We start from the raw sequence: 24,170 nt of genomic DNA on the forward strand, positions 1-24,170 counted from the left end.
TCATTAGCCTGACAACATCTCTTGTGATGCAAGGGCAGAAGATGTGACTTTCCCACCAGGAAGTGGCACATGGATGCCCACCCACGTCTGACAGGATTATAGATTGGTGCACTAATTATGAGGTTGTGGTGTTTTACACAATGTGGTTACACATCTTTGCTTTCTCAGTTGTTCAAGAAACTGTTTACCGAAAAACATTCATTATAGTTGGTAACTCTGGTGAACTTCAACGTGAAGCTAAATCTGTTGTAGCACATTATCCAGTCGCTCTTGACAAACAGAGCTGTTTATTGGCAAGAATCTGGCGAAAGAATAAGTATTACAATACAAGGGTTATGATTCAATATGTTGCAACACTGTTATAAAACTGTTGTATTTTTAAAAATCTAAACTGTCATAGTAAAGAACACACAGCCATATGTATAAAATCTGAGTTAAAAAAGTTAACTTTTTGACGTAATCAAAACCGTGGGATCTGCTTTTGCATTTATCACTGTTCATGTAACATCCCATGTAACAGCACTACTTTTTGTGTAATCTGAGCCACTGCGTGCCATCTTTGCATGTAACCTAATAATTAAAATGTATATAATATCACATAACGTAATATTGCGATACTCAAGTGCATTGATATTTTGTTAAACCCCTATTAGAAAGGAGTGTGGAATTATTGTAAAAAAAACTCAATCACTCAGTTGAAGTCAAGTGTTTATTTTAATTATCTTGCCTCTTTTCTGCAAGGAAATATGCTCTGAATAATCTATTTTGCATTATTTTCTATTTTTCAAAAGAGGATAAAAAGGTTTTGGACATATTTGTTTCGGACATAATTGTGGAAGCAACCTCCACAAATATAACATGCTGTTTTTGTGGTGCACTACTGACTGGAGAACTTCATAGCCCTGTATATCCTATGAATATTCATGTCAACTTTTTCAAGAAGCCCACATAGCGTTTGAGAGGAACTATTGGAGACATTTGGGAAAACCTATATTGCTGTTTGTATTCCATTCGCAAAGTGGAAGCTAATTAGCCTGGATGCTAACGTTAGCAGATGCTATTTAGAAGTGGCTAACAAAGTCGGCCCCAAGCTGGTAAACTACCCTGTTTGTTAAAGTATGTTTTGAATATCATTTAGTGATCAATCATATTAGCACTACAAACGTTGTGAGTTCGTACCAAAACTGTATGGCACATCGAGAACCCACAAATATTGGGACCGCTATCATTTCAGAATAATAATAACACTTATATGTCTTCTTTTCGGAATTGATCATTTTCACCACACGAGTGGAAAAGTCAAAATCAAACCCCAAGATAATGAATTTCAATTTCAAAATCAACCTTAAAAAAATGCCACTATTGCTCTGTCTGAAATGTATTTGCTTGACCATTGGCCACTGACATCTCACCCTCATCTCCATAGTAACAATAGGACCAGGAGTGAGGGGGTTAACCCTTAACCTAATGTGTGTCCGTGTGTCTGTGTGCTCATGAGTGTTTTTGTGAAACTGGGGGATGGGATTGATGGGAATCCACCCATACACCCGTGGGAATGGCAGTCAAGCTCCAAAGCTTGTTTTGGCCTTAACACCCATTACAGATCAACCCCCCCTAAACTCAACAACACACACACACACACACACACACACACACACACACACTATCTCATTACACCATCACCAGGGCTATAAGCTGCCCTCGACCGCCACCCTGCCTCCTTCTATCAATCGTACGACCCAGCGTCTTCCATCTCCATATATATGTATGAGCGGGATGATGGAAGGGCCAAGGATGAGACTAATGCGAGATGACATCACCCAGATTCAGAGCAACACGGACACAAATAGTTAGAGCAACACAACATGCAAGCCGGTCAGGTGACGGGATTGATCTCCTTCTGCCAAAAGGGAGGATGCTTGCTCATTTTGGCATTGCTGCATTACATTACCAATAAAGAGCCAAAGATGTCTTTTGATTCTGCTTAAGATTAGCGTGGCTAGCAGCAAAAGATTTAATGTTTCCCAAGTCTGCGACCTGTAATAGACGGATCAAGTTTTACCAGAAGCTGATATTACCAGGTCTTTAACTCAATAAAACAAACCAATAACCTTTTATTGGTAATCATATTTGGGCCAGCTCTTGCCGTCATCCTCTGTTTACCACTTACAATTCACTAATAGCCAGTGAATCTATTGAAAATGTATAATGTATATTTAGTACCACCCTGTATTGCAAGAGGGCAAAAATAAATGAACTTTCAGAGGCTCTTCCAGGCAGAAAAGAGTAACATGCTGGAGGCAACATTTACACGGTCAATTTTGGCATGAAAAAGGTTTAAACTACAAAATGTTGAATACTGGCTGTGGGCAGCTTCATTGCAAAGCATTCAAAATGAAAATGTGCCTTGTTTCTACTGGGGGAAAAATATAACCGGTAAAGAAAAAATACAAGCATGGAAATATAGGAATGCATGGTTTGCATACACAAACTCATGCACACAAATAGCACAAAATAGCACAAAATAGCATAATTCCCAAGAGATCCCAGGAGGCGCAAAGCATAGTTGTCTAGTTTTAACTAACCCTTAAATGGGAGCATGTGCATGTGTCTCTCTGTGTGTGTCCGTGTGTGTGTGTGTCCGTGTGTGTGTGTGTGTGTGTGTGTGTGTGTGTGTGTGTGTGTGTGTGTGTGTGTGTGTGTGTTCATTATGTGGCAACACTAAAATTAATTAAGTTCTCTTCACACAAACATCAGAGAAAGAGCTAGAAGAAGATGAGAAAGAATGAGTAAAGAGCGACAGAGGAAAAAGATGTGTTTGTGCATTTGCATGTTCATTTAACAATCTGGGTTGAAAAAGGTTGAGAAGGCAAAGAGAGAGAGAGGGAGAGAGAGAGAGAGAGAGAGAGAGAGAGAGAGAGGGGAGAGAGAGAGAGAGAGATCTTACACAAAACACATGCAAAGGGAGAGAAATGTGTCCAGAGAGATACTCTCAGACTTGAGAAGATGAATTGTGTGTGTGTGTGTGTGTGTGTGTGTGTGTGTGTGTGTGTGTGTGTGTGTGTGTGTGTGTGTGTGTGTGTGTGTGTGTGTGTGTGTGTTAGTACAGTGTCAGGTCTTCGTTCAGTATTTATGAACTGAGGGGGTAATGTGAAGGTAATGACTGAGAGCTTGTTGTTTACTGCCACAGATTGGTGGTGTGAAAAATGAGTGAATGTGAATGAATGTGCATGAACGTCTGCGTGTGAGCGTGTGTGTTTGTGAAGGCTTTCTCACTCACGTATATTATTGTAAAGGTGTGGGAGATATAGCTATGGAGATTGAGTGTGTGATGATGTGTAACTATATTTGTAGGGACACAGTGTTGTATTTCAGGTGAGGATTATTTGGAAAGTTGATGACATTTTGGTCAATAATATTTCTTCAAATATGTGAAACATCATGTTTTATAAAGACTTGGTATAGGATTATATTTAGTATATTGTTCAGGTTGAGATTAAGGGTTGTATATGTGTTCTTGGTACAATATAACACAAAAGACACAGGTTCAAAGGATCATTACAGGGATTGGTAACACACTCTTTTTGGAACCCCCACCAAATCCTTACACACACACACACACACACACACACACACACACACACACACCTATATGCACATACCCACACACTCACACACACATACACATACACATGCACACACACGTGGGAATGACAGGGCGAAGCAACGTCTCACTCCGGAGATGAAAGCAGGTAGTGTCGTTGCTGCTTGATGTTGCCGTGGTAACCTCGGGCGTCAGCACATCAACCTCAGGTAAATACAGGTAAGGGAGAAGTACAATGATGGAGATCATTATGTCACACTGCCTTGGTGGGAACTGGACAAGTGGAGTGTAAAAAAAACCAAAAACATCACAATAGGTTTGATGAAGATGTTGAAGTTTGACTGATTACATATTTGATTATTGATTAAAACATTGGGTGTACGACAAGAATTGAAATTGATGTGACATTTTGATCGTCAGAGCTCTAGAGTCTCATTATAGAGGTCTGTATCTGACAAGAACATGGTGACACTTTTAAAAGGTCTAAAAGGGTAAGATTTATTTAGCACAGAGCTAAATAAATCTTACCCAGACACACCTACACTATCCTTGACAGATGGGTGAATAGAAAAATACCAAGCAGGAACATGGGTTAGTCACTAAGGTTTTAAAGAGAGACCATATAATCCCTAAACACCCCCACACTCTTAAAGAACAACACACTCCTAGAGGACATGTACCAGCACAACCAGCAATGACCAGCAAAGATTCATGAATCAGTTAGTCCACCAGTGTCGTTGCCAGGTATGGATTTGATTAAAAGAAAAGAAAAGAAAATCAATGCAAAAGGCTCATGCTAAGATGTGGAAAAAAAAGAGACCACAATGTGTGTTTACTGTTCCTACAAATGTATTGCTCCATATTTGGCAAGAGATGTGCAGAATGACATATGGCACAAATACAGAGCCGCAATTAAATCTAAGAAGAAAGCCCACTACTTTAAAGGGTTTTTCTCGTAAGCATACTAGAAAGCAATTCTACAGAGTACACATACTTCCACCAAGGGCGGAAATTGTGTGGAGCTTTTTGGGGATTTTAAGCTAACAGAAAAACAAACAAACAAACAAGCAAAATGACCAACAGGACTGAAAACATGACCTTCTTGGAAACCAGAACAAGAACAGTCACTACAGCTACAGGAGAGGTGTAGTATCAGCTGTTGTGATGATGATGTGAAACCTGGATAATAATGACATCATTTACCAGTGTAATGTCTCAACTCTCCTGTACAATGACAAATGACAAGCAATCAAATAAAGTTTTTGATACCAACATTCTGCATTTCGTTTCATTTTCTTGCTCATATGAATAGGACAATAGGATAAAAACTTGAATTGATCAGTTCAAGCGTCACCATTTGATTGACAGACGGACAGACAGACTGAGACTTGTCCTTATCTGACAAAAATTAAGCTGAGAAAAAAAAAAAAAAATTCTCACAAATGTATCCAGTCCCATTATCCAGTTTACATGACACTGTTACATTGTTGAAACGCCTCTTTTTCCTGCATACTATTTGTGTCTTCAAACTGCTGTCTGTAGCAACGGAGGAACAAGTGGCGAGTCATCCCTGCAACAGCTGATGTACACTGCAGCTGAGGGACTAGTTAGGGGTTGCCAGAGACATCAGCTGCTAACAGGCTCAACATTATTCCTTTGTGGTAAAAAAGGAAAAAGCCAAGATAAAAAAAAAAATCTACCACATGATGAAAGAGATTAAGCACTTGAATGCTTGACCGAGTGCCTGATTCAGCACAGAAAACAACACTAAATAGGTCTGGTGAAATGTTCCTGCAGGCTATACACACTATTTGTTGGAACAAAAAAAAAGAAAAGAAAATGATCAACCCTGATAAAGAGAGAGTCCTCAAAGAGCGCAAACAGCAAGGGAAAAAGCTGACTCAGCATGTCTGGCTCTTCTTCTATTTCCATAGCAACACATTCATTCTCATCTATAACCCTTAAAACATGACGTCGACTGTTCTGTTTAACCTGTGTGGAGAACTCTGTGTGTGTGTGTGTGTGTGTGTGTGTGTGTGTGTGTGTGTGTGTGTGTGTGTGTGTGTGTGTGTGTGTGTGTGTGTGTGTGTGTGTGTGGCGGTTATTAGTTAGGTACTGCATTAGTGTGTCACTCAAAGTCAGATTGAACTCCTTTAGCAAGACCCCTGCTCTTTTGGTGTAGGGGGCTGCACATCCAAGTGCGCATACACACACACACACACACACACACACACACACACACACACACACACACACACACACACACACACACACACACACACACACAAACACACACAAACACACACCACTGTTATGGGAGATTAATTCACACTTTCATCACCAAGTCTTGGTCCCAGGGGGAGCCTCGAGGAGACTTGAGCAAAGTGACTGAGGGAGACTGCAGAGGGTAATGGGTTATAGGTGTGAGTGTGTTAGTGTGTGTGAGTGTGTGTGTGTTTGTGTTCATTCTGGAAATAAAGGCTGGGTACTCAGTGAAGTGCTTTCCCCACTGGCTCCTAAAACAAACACAAACTGGCCACTACTAAAGAAGAAAGTTTGTGTATTTTTTGTGTGTGTCTGTGTGACCATGCATGTGGTTACATACTTGTTTTCATTTTCGGTAAAGTTCACACTCTTTCAGACACAGAACATCTGAAATATCAAATGTTTCATTTTGCCTTGCTAAATTGTAATATCAAACATTTTCTGGCTGTGTGATGACTGGCTGTTTTCCTTTTCTTTTTTTTTGGTTCATGACACTGTACGGCTTCAATTTTAAACTGTTGGTGAAATTAAGACGTCACTTTAGCTCTTTAGGAGGTCATTTGTCTAAAACTTGAAAAAAAAAAAGAATCCTATATTGCAGTATGTCTCTTTTGTATGTGTGCTTTCTTTCTACATGTACCAGGCATCAAAATTGCCCTGCAGGGACCGGTAAAGTTTATTGAGTGAATTGAAATGGAGTGTTAAGTGTTAGTGGAAATGTCACAGGGGGTTTGGATTCCTGTTCATCGCCATGAACGAGTGACTGCTCACCGCTGCTGCAATTCATCACACCAAAGCGCTCCACTGCTTCAATCAATGGCTAGTTGGCTGATAAGTCTTGTTGTTCTGAATAGGGGGGCTGTGAAAACTGATGGCAAAACCTTTGTTAGCCTGATTGTTCATTTCATCCCTCTTATTGGGAACATCACTAAACTTAGAGAAAACATACCTGCCCACGACCAACCTCATGCACTCCAACTTAACTCAGAAATCCTGTCGCTCACCTTCGGCAAATACTGTATATCCGTCTGAACAAGTTACAACATGATGTAAGAAAAGCTGGCAGAGGGGTGAGGTCATGTCTATTGTCTCTTCTGCAATGCATTTTTTTTTTATATATTTCACTTGAATCCAGTGTTTCTTTATGATCTATATTGACACCTCCTGAAATGTGAAGAGCTGCTTGCATTTTTCAGTTCCATATGATTGTGTTTTGAATATTTTGGGGATTACTCGGCTGCTATTGAAGAACATTTTTCACGTTTTATAGAATATGCCTGTATATTCAATGACCAAACGCACTTGTCTACGTTTGACATTACATATATAAAAGAAAAAGAATGAACGCACTGAAATAAAACATTTGAGAGGTATCTAGTAATTAGTTAAAAGTAAAAAGTTAATTGCAGACCTAGATTTTGCACCTCAATACTTTTTTTGGGGGGGGAATAAAACTGCATAAAACCAGTTATTTCTATCTCACCACACCTGCCTGACATTTTTCAAAATGTATGTAAGATCTATTCCAGTTTGAGTCAAAATAACTACCAGCATTGTTTGCAGCAGAGTGCTGATGCGTTCACATTTTCTGTCTATTTGCCACATTACAGCCACATTCTTCCACACGTCTCACATCACAACATAAATCCGACGCCTGGGATGCACTGCATAGCAAGTAAACAATGCTCTCCATCCCTCTCTTCATTATGAAACCTCACTCTGCTGCAGCCCGTGCGGGATACTGAGCTTCACCAGGACTATGGCAACAACGGTATCAAAGACAGGTGACCCGCTAAGCCTCTCTTCCTCTCTCTCTCCCTCAGTTTAGTTTAATTATACCTCAGTGCAACACAGAAAAGACACCCTCATTAAGACACCAAAGTAGTGTCACATCAGGGAATATCAAAGGCACGACTGGTGATAACAATCAAGAGACAACAATATGCATCTGTGTCATCAGCTATGACAAAGCCACAGCAGTTCACCTCTGTTATTACTTGTTCTCTCCCATATCCTATAATTTGGTCCCTGCTACCAAGTTTGTTCCTGATCCTGGTTATCAAACAAATCTGTGCTGCAATCAGTCTCACTGCGTGCATATTCAGTCTATACATTTGCATCTCTATAAACCATACAGCAGCAGGGTATCTGTGCAGGCAGCGTGCTGAACACACTGTTCCCCCATTTTCCAGCAAACATCAGAGATAAACATCTTCCACTAAATTCTGCTGCTATAGACTGGGGGGGGGGGGTTATTCTGCAGCAGCGTGCGGAAGAAGCAATTTGAAAGTTGTTACTGTGTTTTGTGTGTGGGTGTGGGTGTGTAGCCTCCTGGGGAATGAAAATGTGCTCCTGTTTAAGTCGTGTTTCATTAAAAAATAAAGAAAGAAAAAAAGGTGAAAAGATCCAAACATTGTTAGGTGATCTTCAGAGTGATACTGGCACATATGGATGGGTGGGAAAGTAACCAACCTTGACGGGGGAGCTCCTGATGGCTACGGGCAGCTCCCTGATCGCACTGCCCGGGGGAGAAGCGGATATCCCGGCTGCGCACCCCTGCAGCGAGCCCCCGGCGAGGGACTGCCTGCCTCCTCCGCCTCCTCCTCCTCCTCCTCCTCCTCCTCCTCCTCTCTGGGGCCGCTGCTTGATACCGTCCAGGAGGCGAACCAGGAGGATGTTCGCCGGCAGCTCGTCCACCCCGCAGTCCACCAGGATGCGGCACTCCGGGCAGCGGAGCTCGTTGCGGGAGCTGAGGATGTTCTCCAGGCAGCGGCGGCAGAAGGTGTGCTGGCACGGCAGCACCTTGGCCGTGGTGTCCAGGCGCTCCAGGCACACCGAGCACTCCAGCAGATCCAGCAGAGACGAGGACTCGTCCATGTCCGCGGAGAGGGCGAGCATCTGGGCTTTCAGTGTCCGTGGGGATGCCGCGGTGCCTGGTGCGTGTGCCGGAGAAATGAACCGTGCGCACAGCACATGCTTGGGAGGAGGACCGGGCGTCGAGTCCCCTCTTTACGCGGAGCAGTGACCGCTGTGTGGTGCGTGTGGATGTCCTCCGTAGGCTACCTCTGGATGTCTCTCTCCCTCCCACACACAACGTGTCTCTCTCTCTCTCTCTCTCTCTCTCTCTCTCTCTCTCTCTCTCTCCAGCAGCTGTGCAGAAAGCGGTGAGGTCACGCACTCATCATCATCATCATCATCATCATGTGCGCGCCGATCAGAATTGCGGAGCGCGCTCACGCTCCAGAGCCAGATTGATAGAGACTGGAAGAAAAGAGAGAGAGAATGACACAGAGAGAGAGAGAGAGAGAGAGAGAGAGAGAGAGAAGAGAATAAAAACAGGTTTTTTATATATTTCACTTGAATCCAGTGTTTCTTTATGATCTATATTGACACCTCCTGAAATGTGAAGAGCTGCTTGCATTTTTCAGTTCCATATGAAAAAGAATGAACGCACTGAAATAAAACATTTGAGAGGTATCTAGTAATTAGTTAAAAGTAAAAAGTTAATTGCAGACCTAGATTTTGCACCTCAATACTTTTTTTGGGGGGGGAATAAAACTGCATAAAACCAGCTATTTCTATCTCACCACACCTGCCTGACATTTTTCAAAATGTATGTAAGATCTAGAGAGACAATAAAAACACGTTTTTTATATATTTCACTTGAATCCAGTGTTTCTTTATGATCTATATTGACACCTCCTGAAATGTGAAGAGCTGCTTGCGTTTTTCAGTTCCATATGATTGTGTTTTGAATATTTGGGGATTACTCGGCTGCTATTGAAGAACATTTTTCACATTTTATAGAATATGCCTGTATATTCAATGACCAAACGCACTTGTCTACGTTTGACATTACATATATAAAAGAAAAAGAATGAACGCACTGAAATGAAACATTTGAGAGGTATCTAGTAATTAGTTAAAAGTAAAAAGTTAATTGCAGACCTAGATTTTGCACCTCAATACTTTTTTTGGGGGGAAATAAAACTGCAATAAAAACACGTTAGGGACAGGCAGATCACACCAACTAGTTAGAAAAGAAACAGTTTTTTATATAATAAAGAGTCTTTCTGTCATATCTGGTGCTCATAAAGACAAACTATTACTACAAGTAGCCTACCAGGCATTAACTTAATAGACTTATATTTGGGCGTCAATTCACAAAATGATCAGATATGTTGCTCAGTGTTTCCCATTCAATATGAAGATTACGTTTTTAGAGTTTGAGCAAAACAGAGCATTCATATTTGTGCTTGCTTGGTTTAGTTTTCACATAAACTAAACTTGTAATCAATGCACTGGGTGTCTCACGCAGCTGACAGGTACATGAACTCAGTCACTACATCCAGCTGAAAAAACAAGAGCTTTTTTGAAAAATATAGCTTTTTAGCGACGCCTGGTGGACATGTACTGATATTGTTGTTTCCCTGCTTTGAACAATTTAAATCTCCAAAAAGTTATCATAATTTGTAACTAGAAATGTTCTGTATGGTCTAGGCTAGACCATCATATAGACTATAAAACACACGATGCAATATTAGCAATATTATATTTATAGATGACAGGCGGGATTGTCAAATTTTCAAGATGAAGGGAAAAAACTCAGTAAATACTGTCATGAGCTGATGGACAGAACACACTTAAAGGAGAAGTAAATGTGTGTGTGTGTGTGTGTGTGTGTGTGTGTGTGTGTGTGTGTGTGTGTGTGTGTGTGTGTGTGTGTGTGTGTGTGTGTGTGTGTGTTGTACCTCAGCCGTGACTGTAGACTTGCTTTGCCTGTCCACCTGTTCAGACCTGCTCCTCTCTCGCATTCAGCCCTAGAGGTGTAAGGAGTGATTGAGCCAAATGTGTGTGTGTGTGTGTGTGTGTGTGTGTGTGTGTGTGTGTGTGTGTGTGTGTGTGTGTGTGTGTGTGTGTGTGTGTGTTTGTCCCCTGTGTGTGTGTGTATGAGTGTGCATGTGTGACACAGTGACGCCTTCCTGGATGAGGGGTGGGCCCGCTATTTACCACCCACGATGAAAAGCAGAGGGTGGACTGCTTAGGCAAACAATGAGGAACAGGGTGTTTGTGTGTGTGCATGTGTGTGTGTGTGTGTGTGTGTGTGTGTGTGTGTGTGTGTGTGTGTGTGTGCAACCCACATCATTTACACTAATAAGTGAGGTACTGAAAACATTGTGTGTTGTATTTCATTCCACAACAAAGTATCTAAGTCACAGTGCTGCAAATGTTTTGTAACTTTATTTTGTAATGAAATTATTTTGCTATTAACACATTATGTGTGTAAATACTTACAGAGACTGAATGATGGATCATACGATGACAGTTTAAAATGCATGTAACAAAAATGAAATCTGGCCAAGTGAATAAACTAAATTTTGAATAAACCGCTGAATAATCTACTCCTTCAGTCCTTGTTTATGGTCATAGGCAGTGTGGAGCTTTACACAAATCAAAGCAGCACAAATTGAATTATCAGCATTTGTAAATGGAACAAGAAGAAAAAAAAATGAAGTGAAGGTCAAGTCTTTTGCAGCAGTAATGACTTGGAGACTTTTTGTGCTTTTCCAGCTCAGCTGCGAGACGAAGCTCCTCTTACATTTCATCTTCAGAGACCTGCCATTTCTCACAGGTTTCCCTTGGGGCTGCAGAACATCGCAATGCTACAGTAATTCAGCCACAAAAAAAAAAAAAAAAGAATGTGTGTGTGTTGTTGTCGTCAAGCCCTGATTTTGAACGCCTCACTGGCGCAGCGGCCCACAAGTGCTGGCAACAAGCCCTAATTCATGGTGTCTCTCTCTCTCTCTCTCTCTTTATCATACCCGCTCACGTCTCATGCCCAGCGTGTTTCATCTGCTTAACACAATTCTCCACAGCCAATGATTCAGTATTAGAGGGGAACTGCAGAGAGATGCGAACAAAAAAAATGATTATTGGATGGAAATCCCCTCAATCCTTTTAAGCAGCATAGTCAGCGCTCCCTGTAGGACACAGTGCTGTCAATAAAACACACAAAGGGTAGGATGCTGTTAAACAGCAGACAGGTCAATTAGGGATGCTAACGAGCCTTTTGCACACATAAGGGTTAAACAGCTCTTTGAGACGCCACTAAGATTGACATATGTCCAATAATGACACTTGAACAACACATACTTGATGTACATTTAAAGGTTGTCATGACCCAATGTCGTAATGATTATCTTTAGATTATCATACATATCAGTACATAATGGGTTTTTTTTCATACACTCTATTAATATAAAAGTATCTCTACATAATGCATTCAATTGTTGGACTTCTGTGTTTTATTATATTTAAAACAGCATGTCCATGTCCAGATTATGTGGCAGTGAGCACAGACCGGCACATTACGGCATGCTAAGCAGTCCTGGTGAGGGCAGTTTCCTCCCTCAGAATTTTGATATTGCCTTTTTTTTTTTTTTTTTCTTGCTAAGGGGTTGGGTCAGTGAGCGGTGGCCAGTTTGCTTAAGGCTTGGCAAGGTGAGTTAGTGAGGCCTCTTATGTGTTTCCAATGGGATTTAGGTGCTTTATGCTCTGTATTTTATTACGCTGAATACTGTGCTGCAATATCTGCAATAAAAAAAAACTTAATTGTTTTATAATTGAATGTTGTCTCTTGGGAAATTCTTGTGATGATGAGATATGAAAATAAACTTGAGTTGACCTGACAGTGCATGCATACTTTATTTGTTTTTACGTCTTTTTTTCTCCTGCATCAGCCTAGTTTTACCCACAGGGTTCACCAAAGTTTCATATACTCCTATATTGTCTTCATCTTTATCAATAATATCAATAATAATTCTCATTAGTTTCCATCATTTCGCTGCAAACACAGGCGTTCTCCCACTAACTGCTCTGGAGAAAGTTTGCCCGAGACGATCAAACGTAATGAATATGTATTGTGCGTTTGTGTGTGTGTGTGTGTGTGTGTGTGTGTGTGTGTGTGTATCTTCTCTATGTACCTATACCATGCACCTCTCTCCCATCGACCAATGTCCTTCGTTCATGCAAAAGTAGGTTAGCTGACACTGCAGTTACCATGGCAACCGGCTCTTTGCTTCCTTGTTGAACAGTAGTTAGAGAATGTGAGTGTTTTCTCACAGACAATGTGCATGGGGGGGTTAACAAGGTCATGGAGTCTGTGGTGGGTCCGTTTGTACAGCATGTGTGTTTTATTACAGAAAGTACCTCCAAGTTTAAGAGAATGATATTTTAGCTAGGGTTATACCAAAATATTTGCTCAACATTGATGCATATGAACTTCACATTTTGTAGATGTTTTATTTGTGTTTGTTCAGTGGGAATGGGACGTTGAATCAGACTAAATTCTATATACAGTAAGTATATAATATGTATAAATATGTCTATCCTAACTATTTTAATGGCCTTTGTTTAAATATACACGTTTCCATGGAAGATGATAACATAAATCTGAAATATGAGGAGAAAAATATCAATATCAATATCATTATTTTCCTATAACGCATTGATTTCATCCTTGAAAAGTTCAAAAACAGCGAGACCACATTTTAAATTTCCTTCTTTCAGGGTTTGAGTCGCCTTGGGGCACATGAAAAGCATGAGGAAGTTTGCTTTTAAAGATTTTTGCTGCAAATTGAAGTTACTCTAACTTCATTACACCAAGCAGCAAATTAGGCCTCCACTGACTGCTATCTTCTCTGAGCTACAGCACTTTGATGTGGTGCTGAGGGAGGGTTAAAACAGGGTAGGCAGTCTGTGACAGCTGCTGTACCACTGAATCTTAACAACTCTGATCTCCAACATGAATGCATGTTGACCTAAGAGACTCAAGATGTATCCTGCTGATGATTGAATTTATTCATGGAACAAGTCATCATAACTCCACATCTTATTTGTCCATACCCATGAATAAATAACTACAAGAGGAAGGCAGTACATGATACAATATATTGGGTCAAATAAAAATATGCTATAAATTTAAGTCACAGTCTTCCACGTTAGGCTTATCTTTAGTGTTGAAAGAAAACAATGGCTAAGTGAATGTAAATGTCAGTATGTGAATATGGCCCACAGGATTCAAAACAACACATGGGTCTTTGAAATTTCATTTTTCTATCATAAATGCTGTTTTACATGCCTCAAATATTTTGTTTTCATTATCAGATGTAATATGTTATATACATCTGTACATATTGTTTGCTTATTTCAGTCTTGTTAATGCTGCAAGAACCACATTTCCCCACAGGGATCATGCAGTGTGTCAAGGATATGTAATCCTATACTATTCTATATTATGTTGCTTTATCAAATACTCCCTTATCTCATTAAATCTGATCTTGTTTAATCTTTTTTATGTCACTTTATGCCTCATTGTATCGCCTCATATATCATGTGTCCCATATCCTATCTCTTAATACCCCATTTCACCTCATGCAGATACAGCTGCATGGGTTTTTGTGTCACAAAATCCATCATAGTAAGTACAGGTTTTGCTTAATATGTGTTTTTGTCCGGTCTGTGACGGAGCAGCCATCATTCTCTCAGCAGATCTCATCAGTCTTCTTGTTATCCTGCCCTCATCCTCTCTTTATCCTCTCTTCTCATCTAATCTCTTCTCCTCTCATCCTCCTTTTCAGTCAGGAAGCCCCTGGATCGACATCAATGAGCCGCTCAAAGGAGGAGGGAGACAGAGAGACGGTGAGACGGAAGAAAAAAAGAGAGAGAAGAGGATGGAGAAAGAGAGAAGGAGACAGACTGAGAGAGGGACGGAGAAGGTGAAAGGACGAAGAGAGAGAGAGTAACCAAGAAGGAGAAAGACGATGGACATAGAGAGAAAAAGAAAAATAGGGAGAGGGGGGAAGACAGAGACAGAGAGGGAGAGTGAGTAATTACAGGACTCCCAGTGTTTTTCAAAGCCCCTCTTTTATCTTACCCTTCCTGTGGCTGGGAAAAGGAGAAGCGGCGGAAAGAAGGAGGAGGAGGAGGAGGAGGAAAACTAAAGTCCAAGCTTTAGTTCAACTCAGACAACAGGCACCAGTCATCAACATCACACAAACAAAGTCTCACACACACACACTCAAACTAATTTATAGCTCCTGTTTCAAAGACAAGCTGCGTGTGCGTGTGTTGCTGGCCTTCATGTAAAGAATTCTTATAGTGAAAGTAATAAGTTACTTTTTAAGCCCGCTGATGATTATTGTTGTTGTTATTTATATTTGTTAAATGTATGCCTATATGTTGTGCTGCTGACACTGCATTCTAAGCATTTTTACAATGCTGTACCAAAACAAATGTTGGCATATCTGAAATTGTAGCAGTAGTAGGTAGAATTAGAAGGCAATATTTGTAATATTGTGTAAGTAATGATGACAGCTGTAATCCTACAATATTACTTGTCAGTAGCATATGCATAATTGGCAGTAACTAGTTTCAATGTCCAAATGTGAGATTTTGCTGCTTTTCTTTGTCTTAAATGACAATGAAAAATAAAAAAATATTTGGAAAATTGCCAATTGGCATATTAGTGATAATGAAAACAGTTAGTAGTAGCCCTAATATGAGACGCAGTTCACAGTGTATAAAAGGACATGCGAGATACAAATAGAAATGTATATTAATATTTGCTTTTGTGTGCAAACTAAGCATGAACACTTAACTATTTTGCATATATATATATATACAGTACCAGTCAAAAGTTTGGACACACCTTCTTATTCAATGGTTTGTCTTTATTTCTATTTTTTTCTACATTGTAGATTAATATTGAAGACATCCAAACTATGAAGGAACACATATGGAATCATGTGGTAAACAAACAAATGCTCAACAAACCAGAATATGTTTTATATTTTAGATTCTTCAAAGTAGTTGAATGAGAAGGTGTGTCCAAACTTTTGACTGGTACTGTATGTCAGGGGAACAGCAAGTAATAATATATTGTTAATCTTTTGTAGTGTGAGTGTTGTGACAGCAGAGTAAAAATGTATGGCTGTGGGAGGTCTGAGTGGCAGATTGGTGTTCCGGTATTTGACCTCTTTGACCTCAAACTTTTGACTGGCACTATATATATATATATATATATATATATATATATATATATATATATATATATATATATATATATACAGTGGGTATATTCAGACCCCTTTAAATTTTTCACCCTTTGTTTCATTGCAGCCATTTGCTAAAATCGAAAAAGTTTTTTCGCATTAATGTACACTCAGCAACCCATCTTGACAGAAAAAACCAGAAATGTACTTTCCGTACCCACTGTATATATAGTGCCAGTCAAAAGTTTATATATATATATATATATATATATATATATATATATATATATATATATATATATATATATATATATCATTGCTAAGGTATACAGTAAATGAGGCCTATAACTATTTAAGGATAATCTTGGTATGAGTTTTCCTTATGATGGTCAGATTGGAGTATAGTTCAGTCAGTCATGGTTCCGTCACTACAGGCCTGTGAACACTAGATGGCGGAGTTGAGTAGTAGCCTGCAGCACGTTAATTGTCCCCGCCGAGAGTCTACCTGGGACCGGAGACTGTTCACGTTAATCTGTCTCTCATTGAAGGGCGGAGAAAACTTCTCGCCTTTTTTTTTTCTTTTTCTTCCCCCTTCATCAAGGAGGAGCCTGCAGACTCACCGCCATGCAGCACAGTGGAGGCTGAGACACTTACTTTGGACCGAGTGGGAGTTAAAAACTCGCAGACAGCCAGTCACTCGGCGATGCTTATACGACACCACGCCAGAGATTGATCACCGACCACCAGGACCGATCGCCCCGCCAGCAGAGCCCCGCAGCGCCGCGGAGAAACCACAGCAGCGTGCCCCCCTCTCTGAGCTCCAGGTAAGACGTCTCTGGAATGCAAGGACGGATTTCTGCAAGACTTCGGGGGAAATTCCTGAGCAATACTTAAGCTATTATGCCAAACAAACATGTGCTTTGTCATAGTTTTACCTTAAATAAGTACGAGATGATATTTATTTATTTATTTGTATAGGATATGTAGGCTTTAGGACAGAAACACTGCTGATGCATGTAAAAAACAACAACAATCCTACTACTAAAGTTTCTACATTTTCTTTAAAACTATGCAAAACGTCTGCTATTGAGATGACATCTCATTTATTTGCCAGGCTGATTGATATAGGCCTATATGTTTTACAAGTGCATGAGACGGGAGAAATATATTTCCAATATTATTATTCTCATAAAAAGTAATTTACTTTTTTTTTTTTAAATGCATTTTTAAGTGCAGTCTGTGTGCAACAGGCAAATCCCCCCAAATACATTCTGAAGTTTGTGACAGCTTCTGTGCGTGTTGGTGCAAAGGTTGTAGCCCAAGGTGGGAGACAAACGAGATGTTTCTTCACATCACCAGCTTCACAGTTAAGGCCTGGATTGCTCAATGACCTGGCTGTGTAATTAATTTTTTTTTAATCCCAAATATGCTGCAGATGGAACTGCCTTTATTCTCTGGTGGTGATTTTGATGGGTGTGAATAGAGTAGAAGAACTTGCAGTGGCAGAGGCCTTTGGGTTATTATATTATCATGATGATAAATCATTTTAATGCAATAAGCCTGTGTGATGTATCGGGGGAGTTTGCCTACGAGGCTGTATCTCTGGCTGGGTGTTTGAGAAAGTGTGTGACCTTGCACACTCCCCCCCCCCCTCCCCCCCCCCCTGTCTGCATAATTGTTTTCTTGGTGCCGCCTGACTGTCCCGGGCCCCGAGGCCCCTGGGGGAAGTCCTGCCCGCAGACAGGCAGCTCGGCCCGGCTGGGGACATGCCGGGTCCTGCCGAGGCTCTGAAGTCTGCTGGCTGGCTTTGAACTGTAGCTGCTGGAGGTGGAAATCAATCCGTCTCTACTCCCCCCTCCTCTTCCCTTCTCTCTCCCTTCTTCTTTCTATCTCTCTATCTGTGTCTCTCTCTCTCTCTCCCCCTGCAGCCCCCAGCGCAGTGCGTCTCCACTGCCATTGAATCTTTCATGTTCTCAGGTAGAAAGGCGAAGGAGACACAGAGCAGAAACAGGGGAGGGAATGTAACTCATCTTCAAAAGAAGTTAATACGGTTTCTGAGGATTAAAGGGATGAAGGTAGAAAAAGTAACAAAGCCGGCGCCTGTAGTCATGATCATCCTGAACTCGACTGAAGTGAATGGATAATCTGTTGACTTACTCGCTGTCGCTTAATGCAGCTCGCTACAAGAATTCACACATTGACCCTATTTATTTTGGGGATGATGTCATCGAAAGGGAAAGGGATGCTTGTGTTTGTCTTGTGAAAGTTATGGTTGAGATTCATGTCACAGCTGATTCAAATCCACTCAGCAAATACATTTACCACACTGAGACATGTATAGAGCTCAGGAGGCCTGTTGGGGTTGATTGTTTCATAATGCTTCACACATTGAAAGTGAAATTCTGCTAAATGCGTCAGAAAGTTTATGTATGGAAGTGAAGTTATTTTAGCTCATTAGGGTTACTACTTATGGAATAACTGTTTGGTGGAGGCTTTTATCCAAACTGCCTTAACAGAACCATGGACATATAGTGTATAGGATTGAAATCATTATCTAACAAATGATTTATAGGGATAGTCTGGCATCAAGTTGGAGATAAATCTAAAGAAACTAAGTTGTCAATGTCAATTTCATCCCACAGGGATACTGACATTTATTTATTTATAAGTTTTTGTTTTTTTATGGCACCTGGAAAAAGCACAAAAAAACTTCACTGAAATACTCACTGAGGTCAGAGCCTACTAGTAAAACAAAAGAGAAGTTCATAAAATGTGCATTATTATTTTTTATAGAAGAAACATAACAAAAGACTGTGTCATACTTCAATGTATTTATACTTTAAGTATGTTTTTAAATGACTTAAAGCTGTGGAAAAGAAGTGTTAATGTGAACAATAAGTAGGATTTTACCCTGACAGCTATTCTGAAATGGACAAAGATATAACTCACTGATGAAATACAGGCTATAAATTGGACATATGTGATAAACACTAAACTGATGCATGCTGTTCTTTGAAAGAGCAAACACAAAGGGGTCGGACAATATTCACTAAATACTGCTGCATAACTCACAGGCACCAGGACAGACGACTAAAAAGTTACTTAGAATGAGACAGTGGGTCTTAGGGGCCTCCGGGAGGTCCCCACCAAAATGAGGAGGTAGCTGCATTTCATTATATTTTAATTTATATGCAATAATCCCGGCAGAAAAACTCTTTTTTTAATCATTTGTTTCTCTCTCACCGTTATTATATCCCCGTGCACAGCGCAGACATACCAACATTAAATCAGTGGTTGAAATCTCTGCAGGCCCCAGAGAGCAAGTTTAATCAAATTGAGATTTGTGGTCTGATTTGTGTCTACTCAAGATTCCTCTGTACGGGCAACCTACTTCAGTTAGTCATCAATTTATTCTATACAGAGACTGTGGCGGGAGATCTGGCTCTTTATGTCTTACATTGTGGAAAAGCAGAAATACAGGATGAGGTTTTGAAAATCACAGTTTATATGATACACATGAGCATGCGTGTGTGCCTTAAGATGAAGGTAAAATAAATTGCCGAGTGCTGCAGATCAAACTGTGGTGTTTCTGGTTGGTGAAACAATTAATTGTCAGGTGGGAAGCTGGTGAGGGATTGTGTTGTTGGTCGAGGCACCTGTGCAGATGATTGTGGGATGTGGGCTGTGATCTGCCTTGTTGCTGGTTGCAGGTTAAAAGTACACATAACCAGAAATTAGCGTGAATGCTTCTGTTGGTTTGCAACTTTCAACCCTCTAAGTAAGTGCTTAAATTCTTAAGCCTTTACTTTTTCAGTGGGTTGATGAGGATTTGTGCTTTGAACATCGTCTCCATCCATCATGACTATAGCTGCCGCTCAGACTACTGGAATTATCCGCCTGCAAGAAAGACTCCAAGAGACTTCACATTTGTTTTAAGAACTCTACATAAAAGGGTGAAAACACAAACCCACGGTTTATCATTTTAATGTTGTACAGCTGAAATCAACAGAAATGAACAATGCGGATACTACACTGATTTGTTTGACTGAAAACCAATGTTTCAACAGCTATTCTTTTTGAGTGAGTTTATTATATTCGAGCTTGGATCATTTTGATTTGGAGTGTTTTAATGTACTGTATGGTCCAAAAACAAGGCAATCATCTAACAGAGGAAACACCCTAGGGAGTGCAAAGATGTATCCTAATATATAGAACTTTTACTTGATGTTGTGAATTAACTTGTTCCGACAGCAATAAGACATACAGACGGATTCCTGGTTGCAGATTAGGCTTCCCACCTATAGCCACAGCAAAATAAACAGAGACAGAGACAGAGTGATGTTCTGCCCCGGGAGAGCTAAAGAGGGGAACAAGGGATCAGGGAGAGGAGACGATGAAAGACAGATCACCGGCAGGCAGAGAATCAAAGAGCCTACTGACTGACTGGAGCTGGGATAGGTGTGTGTGTGTGTGTGTGTGTGTGTGTGTGTGTGTGTGTGTGTGTGTGTGCGTGTGTGCGTGTGCGTGTGTGTGTGTGTGTGTGTGTTACCTGAGCATGTGTGTGACTTCTTTTCATGTGCCGTAAGAGTTTGTTTTTCCTGCGCACAGAGTGGGAAGCTGACAGTAAGTCTGTAATTAAAGCAATCAAAAGATGAAGAGAGATGAAGAAGCATCACACACAGATGTGCACGTATAGAAAAAAGCATTTTATGTAGTGCCATGGCCTTGTATGTCAGTCTACTGAAGGTGGGATGATTGTTCGCTGCTTGAAAAATCTGCACATAATTGAAGGAATCAAGTATTTACATGAAGTAGATCACAGCTAACTCTACTTTAGGTGACATTTGATCCATTAACTCTTTTTGTGCCCTAGAGGAGAATGTTTTTTTCGGTGGAATATGTGGTAATAACGAAGCTCGTTTTGACACTCCTGTGACGATACAGCTCAATCTGATAAACCACGATGCTGCAGTTGGCCTGGGCCGGAGTAAATGGATGTTTAGTCCCAAAACGACAGCCAGCTGTTGGCCGGGGTTTGCTTCCGTCTCCAAAGTTGGAAATTACTTTAATCATGGGTTTATTTTCACATCAAACTCAGACGGTCATTAAGTTGCAAATTAAATTGATCTATTTCTGGCTCATTTAGCTCCTGATATCTGATCCTTGCTGGCTACTTAGTTCAGTGACTTCGGTTTCCTTTAGCACATAAAGACATGCAAGGAGAATGGGAACGAACATTAAAGAACATGTCGGTAGTGCAATGTGTGAGCCAGATAATAATGATTAGTGTACATTGAAACTATATCCCTGTTTTATTTGTTTTTAAAGCTTCTTTTCCAATGAGGGAGTTCTGTTCAGAAGTTTTGAGACACACTGACGGTCTGATTTAGCCGAAGGTGAAAGCGGTTGGTCTAATTTGACTGACAGCTCTGCCACCACCCCTGTATTTATTCCCCAGCTGCCTCAAAAATCAAAGAATACGACACAATGCCAGCAGCACATTCCTCCCTCATAATTCACTTCTGAAAAGAAAGACATTAGGGGCACTCATAACTACTTAAAGGTTGGATTGGCCAAATTCTTCAACACGCAATGATTATTGAAAGTCAGTGCACTACGTTCAGTGAACTGAGGTGTGTTTTGACGTTTTTCAGGCCGATTATTAGAAGCACAGGTAGCTGATTATGGTCGCTGTACAGTTAATGACATGGTATTATCCTGAATAAAACAGTCTCAATTCCTTTTTACGATGATTATGGACTATTGTAAGAAAAGATTATCTGATTATAATATCCTCATGATTCACAATACACAAATGGGTTCACTTTGTGGTGGGTGTTTTTGTAGCCTTTATCTCGGAGCTACTTGAGTGGAATATCTGACATGAAACAAATCAAAGAAAAGTAGATAGAATGAGAGGTGCGACCATCCAGTGAAAAGATTAAAATATATGTTAGAATGAATGTTGTTTGAGTGAGTTGTTTACCAGAGATGGTGGAGGTGTAAATGACAGACTTGATGGGTGGGACATCCACAATGTTAATGGTTTTCCGCTTCATGTTTTATCTACAAACCAACTAGTTTGAAGCTTTAATACTTGTGCGAATTCAGATTATTAATCTAGGTCATAATAATCAAAATATTGCAGCATTTATTTAATTAACACTGTGGCACTTTTTGCTGCTTTAGATAGCCAGCTAAATGTTTATTTGCTACTGATAAAGCTAGTGTTTCTTTGATTTTGTAAGCATGAAGTTGTACACTTAGTAATGACATGCATGAAGCGGAAAGTTGTTAAAAATACACAATGCTCAAGTTTACAGAACATGATCTACATTCTGTAATAGTTGAAGAATTTTCTTTAGACAGACATCTGCATCATGTGAAGTGAAACTGATGATGACCATCTCTTCTTCTGTATGAGGCTCACAGCTGGTGAGTGCGATATAGAAGCTGCTTGGTTGGCTGGAAAGCAGCAGGATTTGTGGTGTTGTGCGCTCTCACACAAACAGGCTGGCGGTCATGAAGTGAGTAGTAACATGTGTTTCAGATCTTGCTTGGATTTGGCAAGTTGAGCCCTGGTCTGTGTAAAAGGAATTGGCTTCTTTTAGGGATAAAGCAGTGCATTGATTAACTTTGGAACTTGTTAACGGCCTGGAAGTAGAGGACTTATGTATATATGAGAGTGGGTTTATGGTAGGGTTAGAGCAGTAGCTTGGTTAGCTGCTGTATGGGGCCAAAATTATGTTTTTTTTTATTTAGAGTGAGACATTGAAACTGACAAAATAACCAAAGCAGTCAAATATTGGGGAAAAAGAGTCAGCTGCTGAAGCTTCAGTCAAACAATGTCAGCATTAACAGTTCGGTAACATGTAATCATTCGATTTGAACCCGATAAAAAGACAGGAGTTTAAGGTTGCTTAAACGAAAAAGTAAGTTAGAGAAGAAAGAGAAAGATTTCAATTGAAAACAGATTTCCCTTTTTGAAATACCAAAACCAGGATGACAGAGACCTCTGGATCCACATGCTGCCCATTTAATTGTCATCAGAAATGAAGTGCCGTGGAAGAGCCCACAAACCAGCCTCTAACCTCATTCTTCATCTTATTCATTAGGTTGCTTCCTGGCCGAGTTCCCTCTTCTCTGATTGGCCTACTACTTAATCGGGCAGGAAGTCATTATAAACCGTCGTAATGAATAGATGTTAGAATGTTAAACACTGATATAAAACGCCGTTTCCCACACAATCCATGGGAAATTTGACTTAATGGTAGAAAGACACAGAATGATGCAGAAAAAAAAGGACTCATTTGGCTTCATATGTCTCAATGAAATTAATGAATGGAATTAAATCAATGAGACGAGGAAAAAGAGACAGAGGGGACAATGTTAAACACTCGTTAACTGTTTTGTGGTCCAGTAAAACTAAGCAACAAAAAGAAGTTGCCACTGGTTTTTCCCATTTAGTGCACTGAACTGGTTATGTGTAGCTCACGTTTGTGGCTCTAATGTGTTACTGTTACATTTATATACAGATGACAGAGAATGGTGGTTTCTCAGTGACAAACCCAAGCATCCAAATACTAGGTTTCATTTGAAAAAAAACTACATTTATATCTATATATACACATATAAATGCTCACAATTAAATATTCACAAAAAACGGCATAGTTTTGAGAAGAGCAAGCAAGTAAAAAGTGAAGGTGGACCAGATAATGTCTCCTCTTGGTAGAGCGACATGTAGAGGAGCATGTTTGTCGGTATGATTGAGGTGCCAGATAAATGACAATCATTTTCAAGTAATGACCAATGATGTATTGCCTATTTCCCACAAGAAAAAACTCCCACCTAAAATGTTCTTATTCAACCAACCTGATGCTCTAATCATCGAAATGAACACACAGCATGCTTGCACAGTAGGGTCTGAAGCATTACCACAAAGAAAACAACACAAGGATGAATAACAAGAGACTGACTGACAGATTTGGGTGGAAGAGTGAAGAGATTTAACAGTAACTGTCTACTTAATGAGCCTGTACGAGCTGATCTATGGGAATTTCCATAAGGCAACCCCTCCTTTCTAAACATCCCCATAATGACTTTTAGTTAAGTCGATCACATTTGGCTGTCATATTAAGCTGCAGTCCATATCGATACAGACTTAAGTCTGCTTTGAAGTTTGCGATATTTAAGGCATTATGCTTGTCACTGTAGGCCAAGGAACTTTGATGAAAGATTTCTTCTTTCCG

The 24,170-nt window shown here is 40.2% G+C and overlaps 2 protein-coding genes across 2 annotated transcripts in view; one reads left to right on the plus strand and one right to left on the minus strand.

Moving 5' to 3' along the window:
- LOC129105018 (E3 ubiquitin-protein ligase SH3RF3-like) overlaps positions 1 to 8,955 on the minus strand; it is an 84,089-nt gene extending 75,134 nt beyond the window's left edge. Inside the window, exon 1 of the mRNA XM_054615885.1 lies at positions 8,342 to 8,955. Coding sequence (XP_054471860.1) covers positions 8,342 to 8,767 — 426 coding nt within the window. The 5' untranslated portion in view covers positions 8,768 to 8,955. The remainder of the gene's footprint in view (positions 1 to 8,341) is intronic.
- A 7,613-nt stretch (positions 8,956 to 16,568) lies between these two features.
- The window catches only part of edar (ectodysplasin A receptor), a 34,396-nt gene continuing 26,794 nt past the window's right edge, over positions 16,569 to 24,170 (plus strand). Inside the window, exon 1 of the mRNA XM_054615807.1 lies at positions 16,569 to 16,745. The gene's annotated coding sequence lies outside the window, so the exon portion shown is untranslated. The remainder of the gene's footprint in view (positions 16,746 to 24,170) is intronic.

The sequence above is a fragment of the Anoplopoma fimbria genome, chromosome 16 (genome assembly GCF_027596085.1).
Source record: "Anoplopoma fimbria isolate UVic2021 breed Golden Eagle Sablefish chromosome 16, Afim_UVic_2022, whole genome shotgun sequence".
NCBI classification, from domain to species: Eukaryota; Metazoa; Chordata; class Actinopteri; order Perciformes; family Anoplopomatidae; genus Anoplopoma; species Anoplopoma fimbria.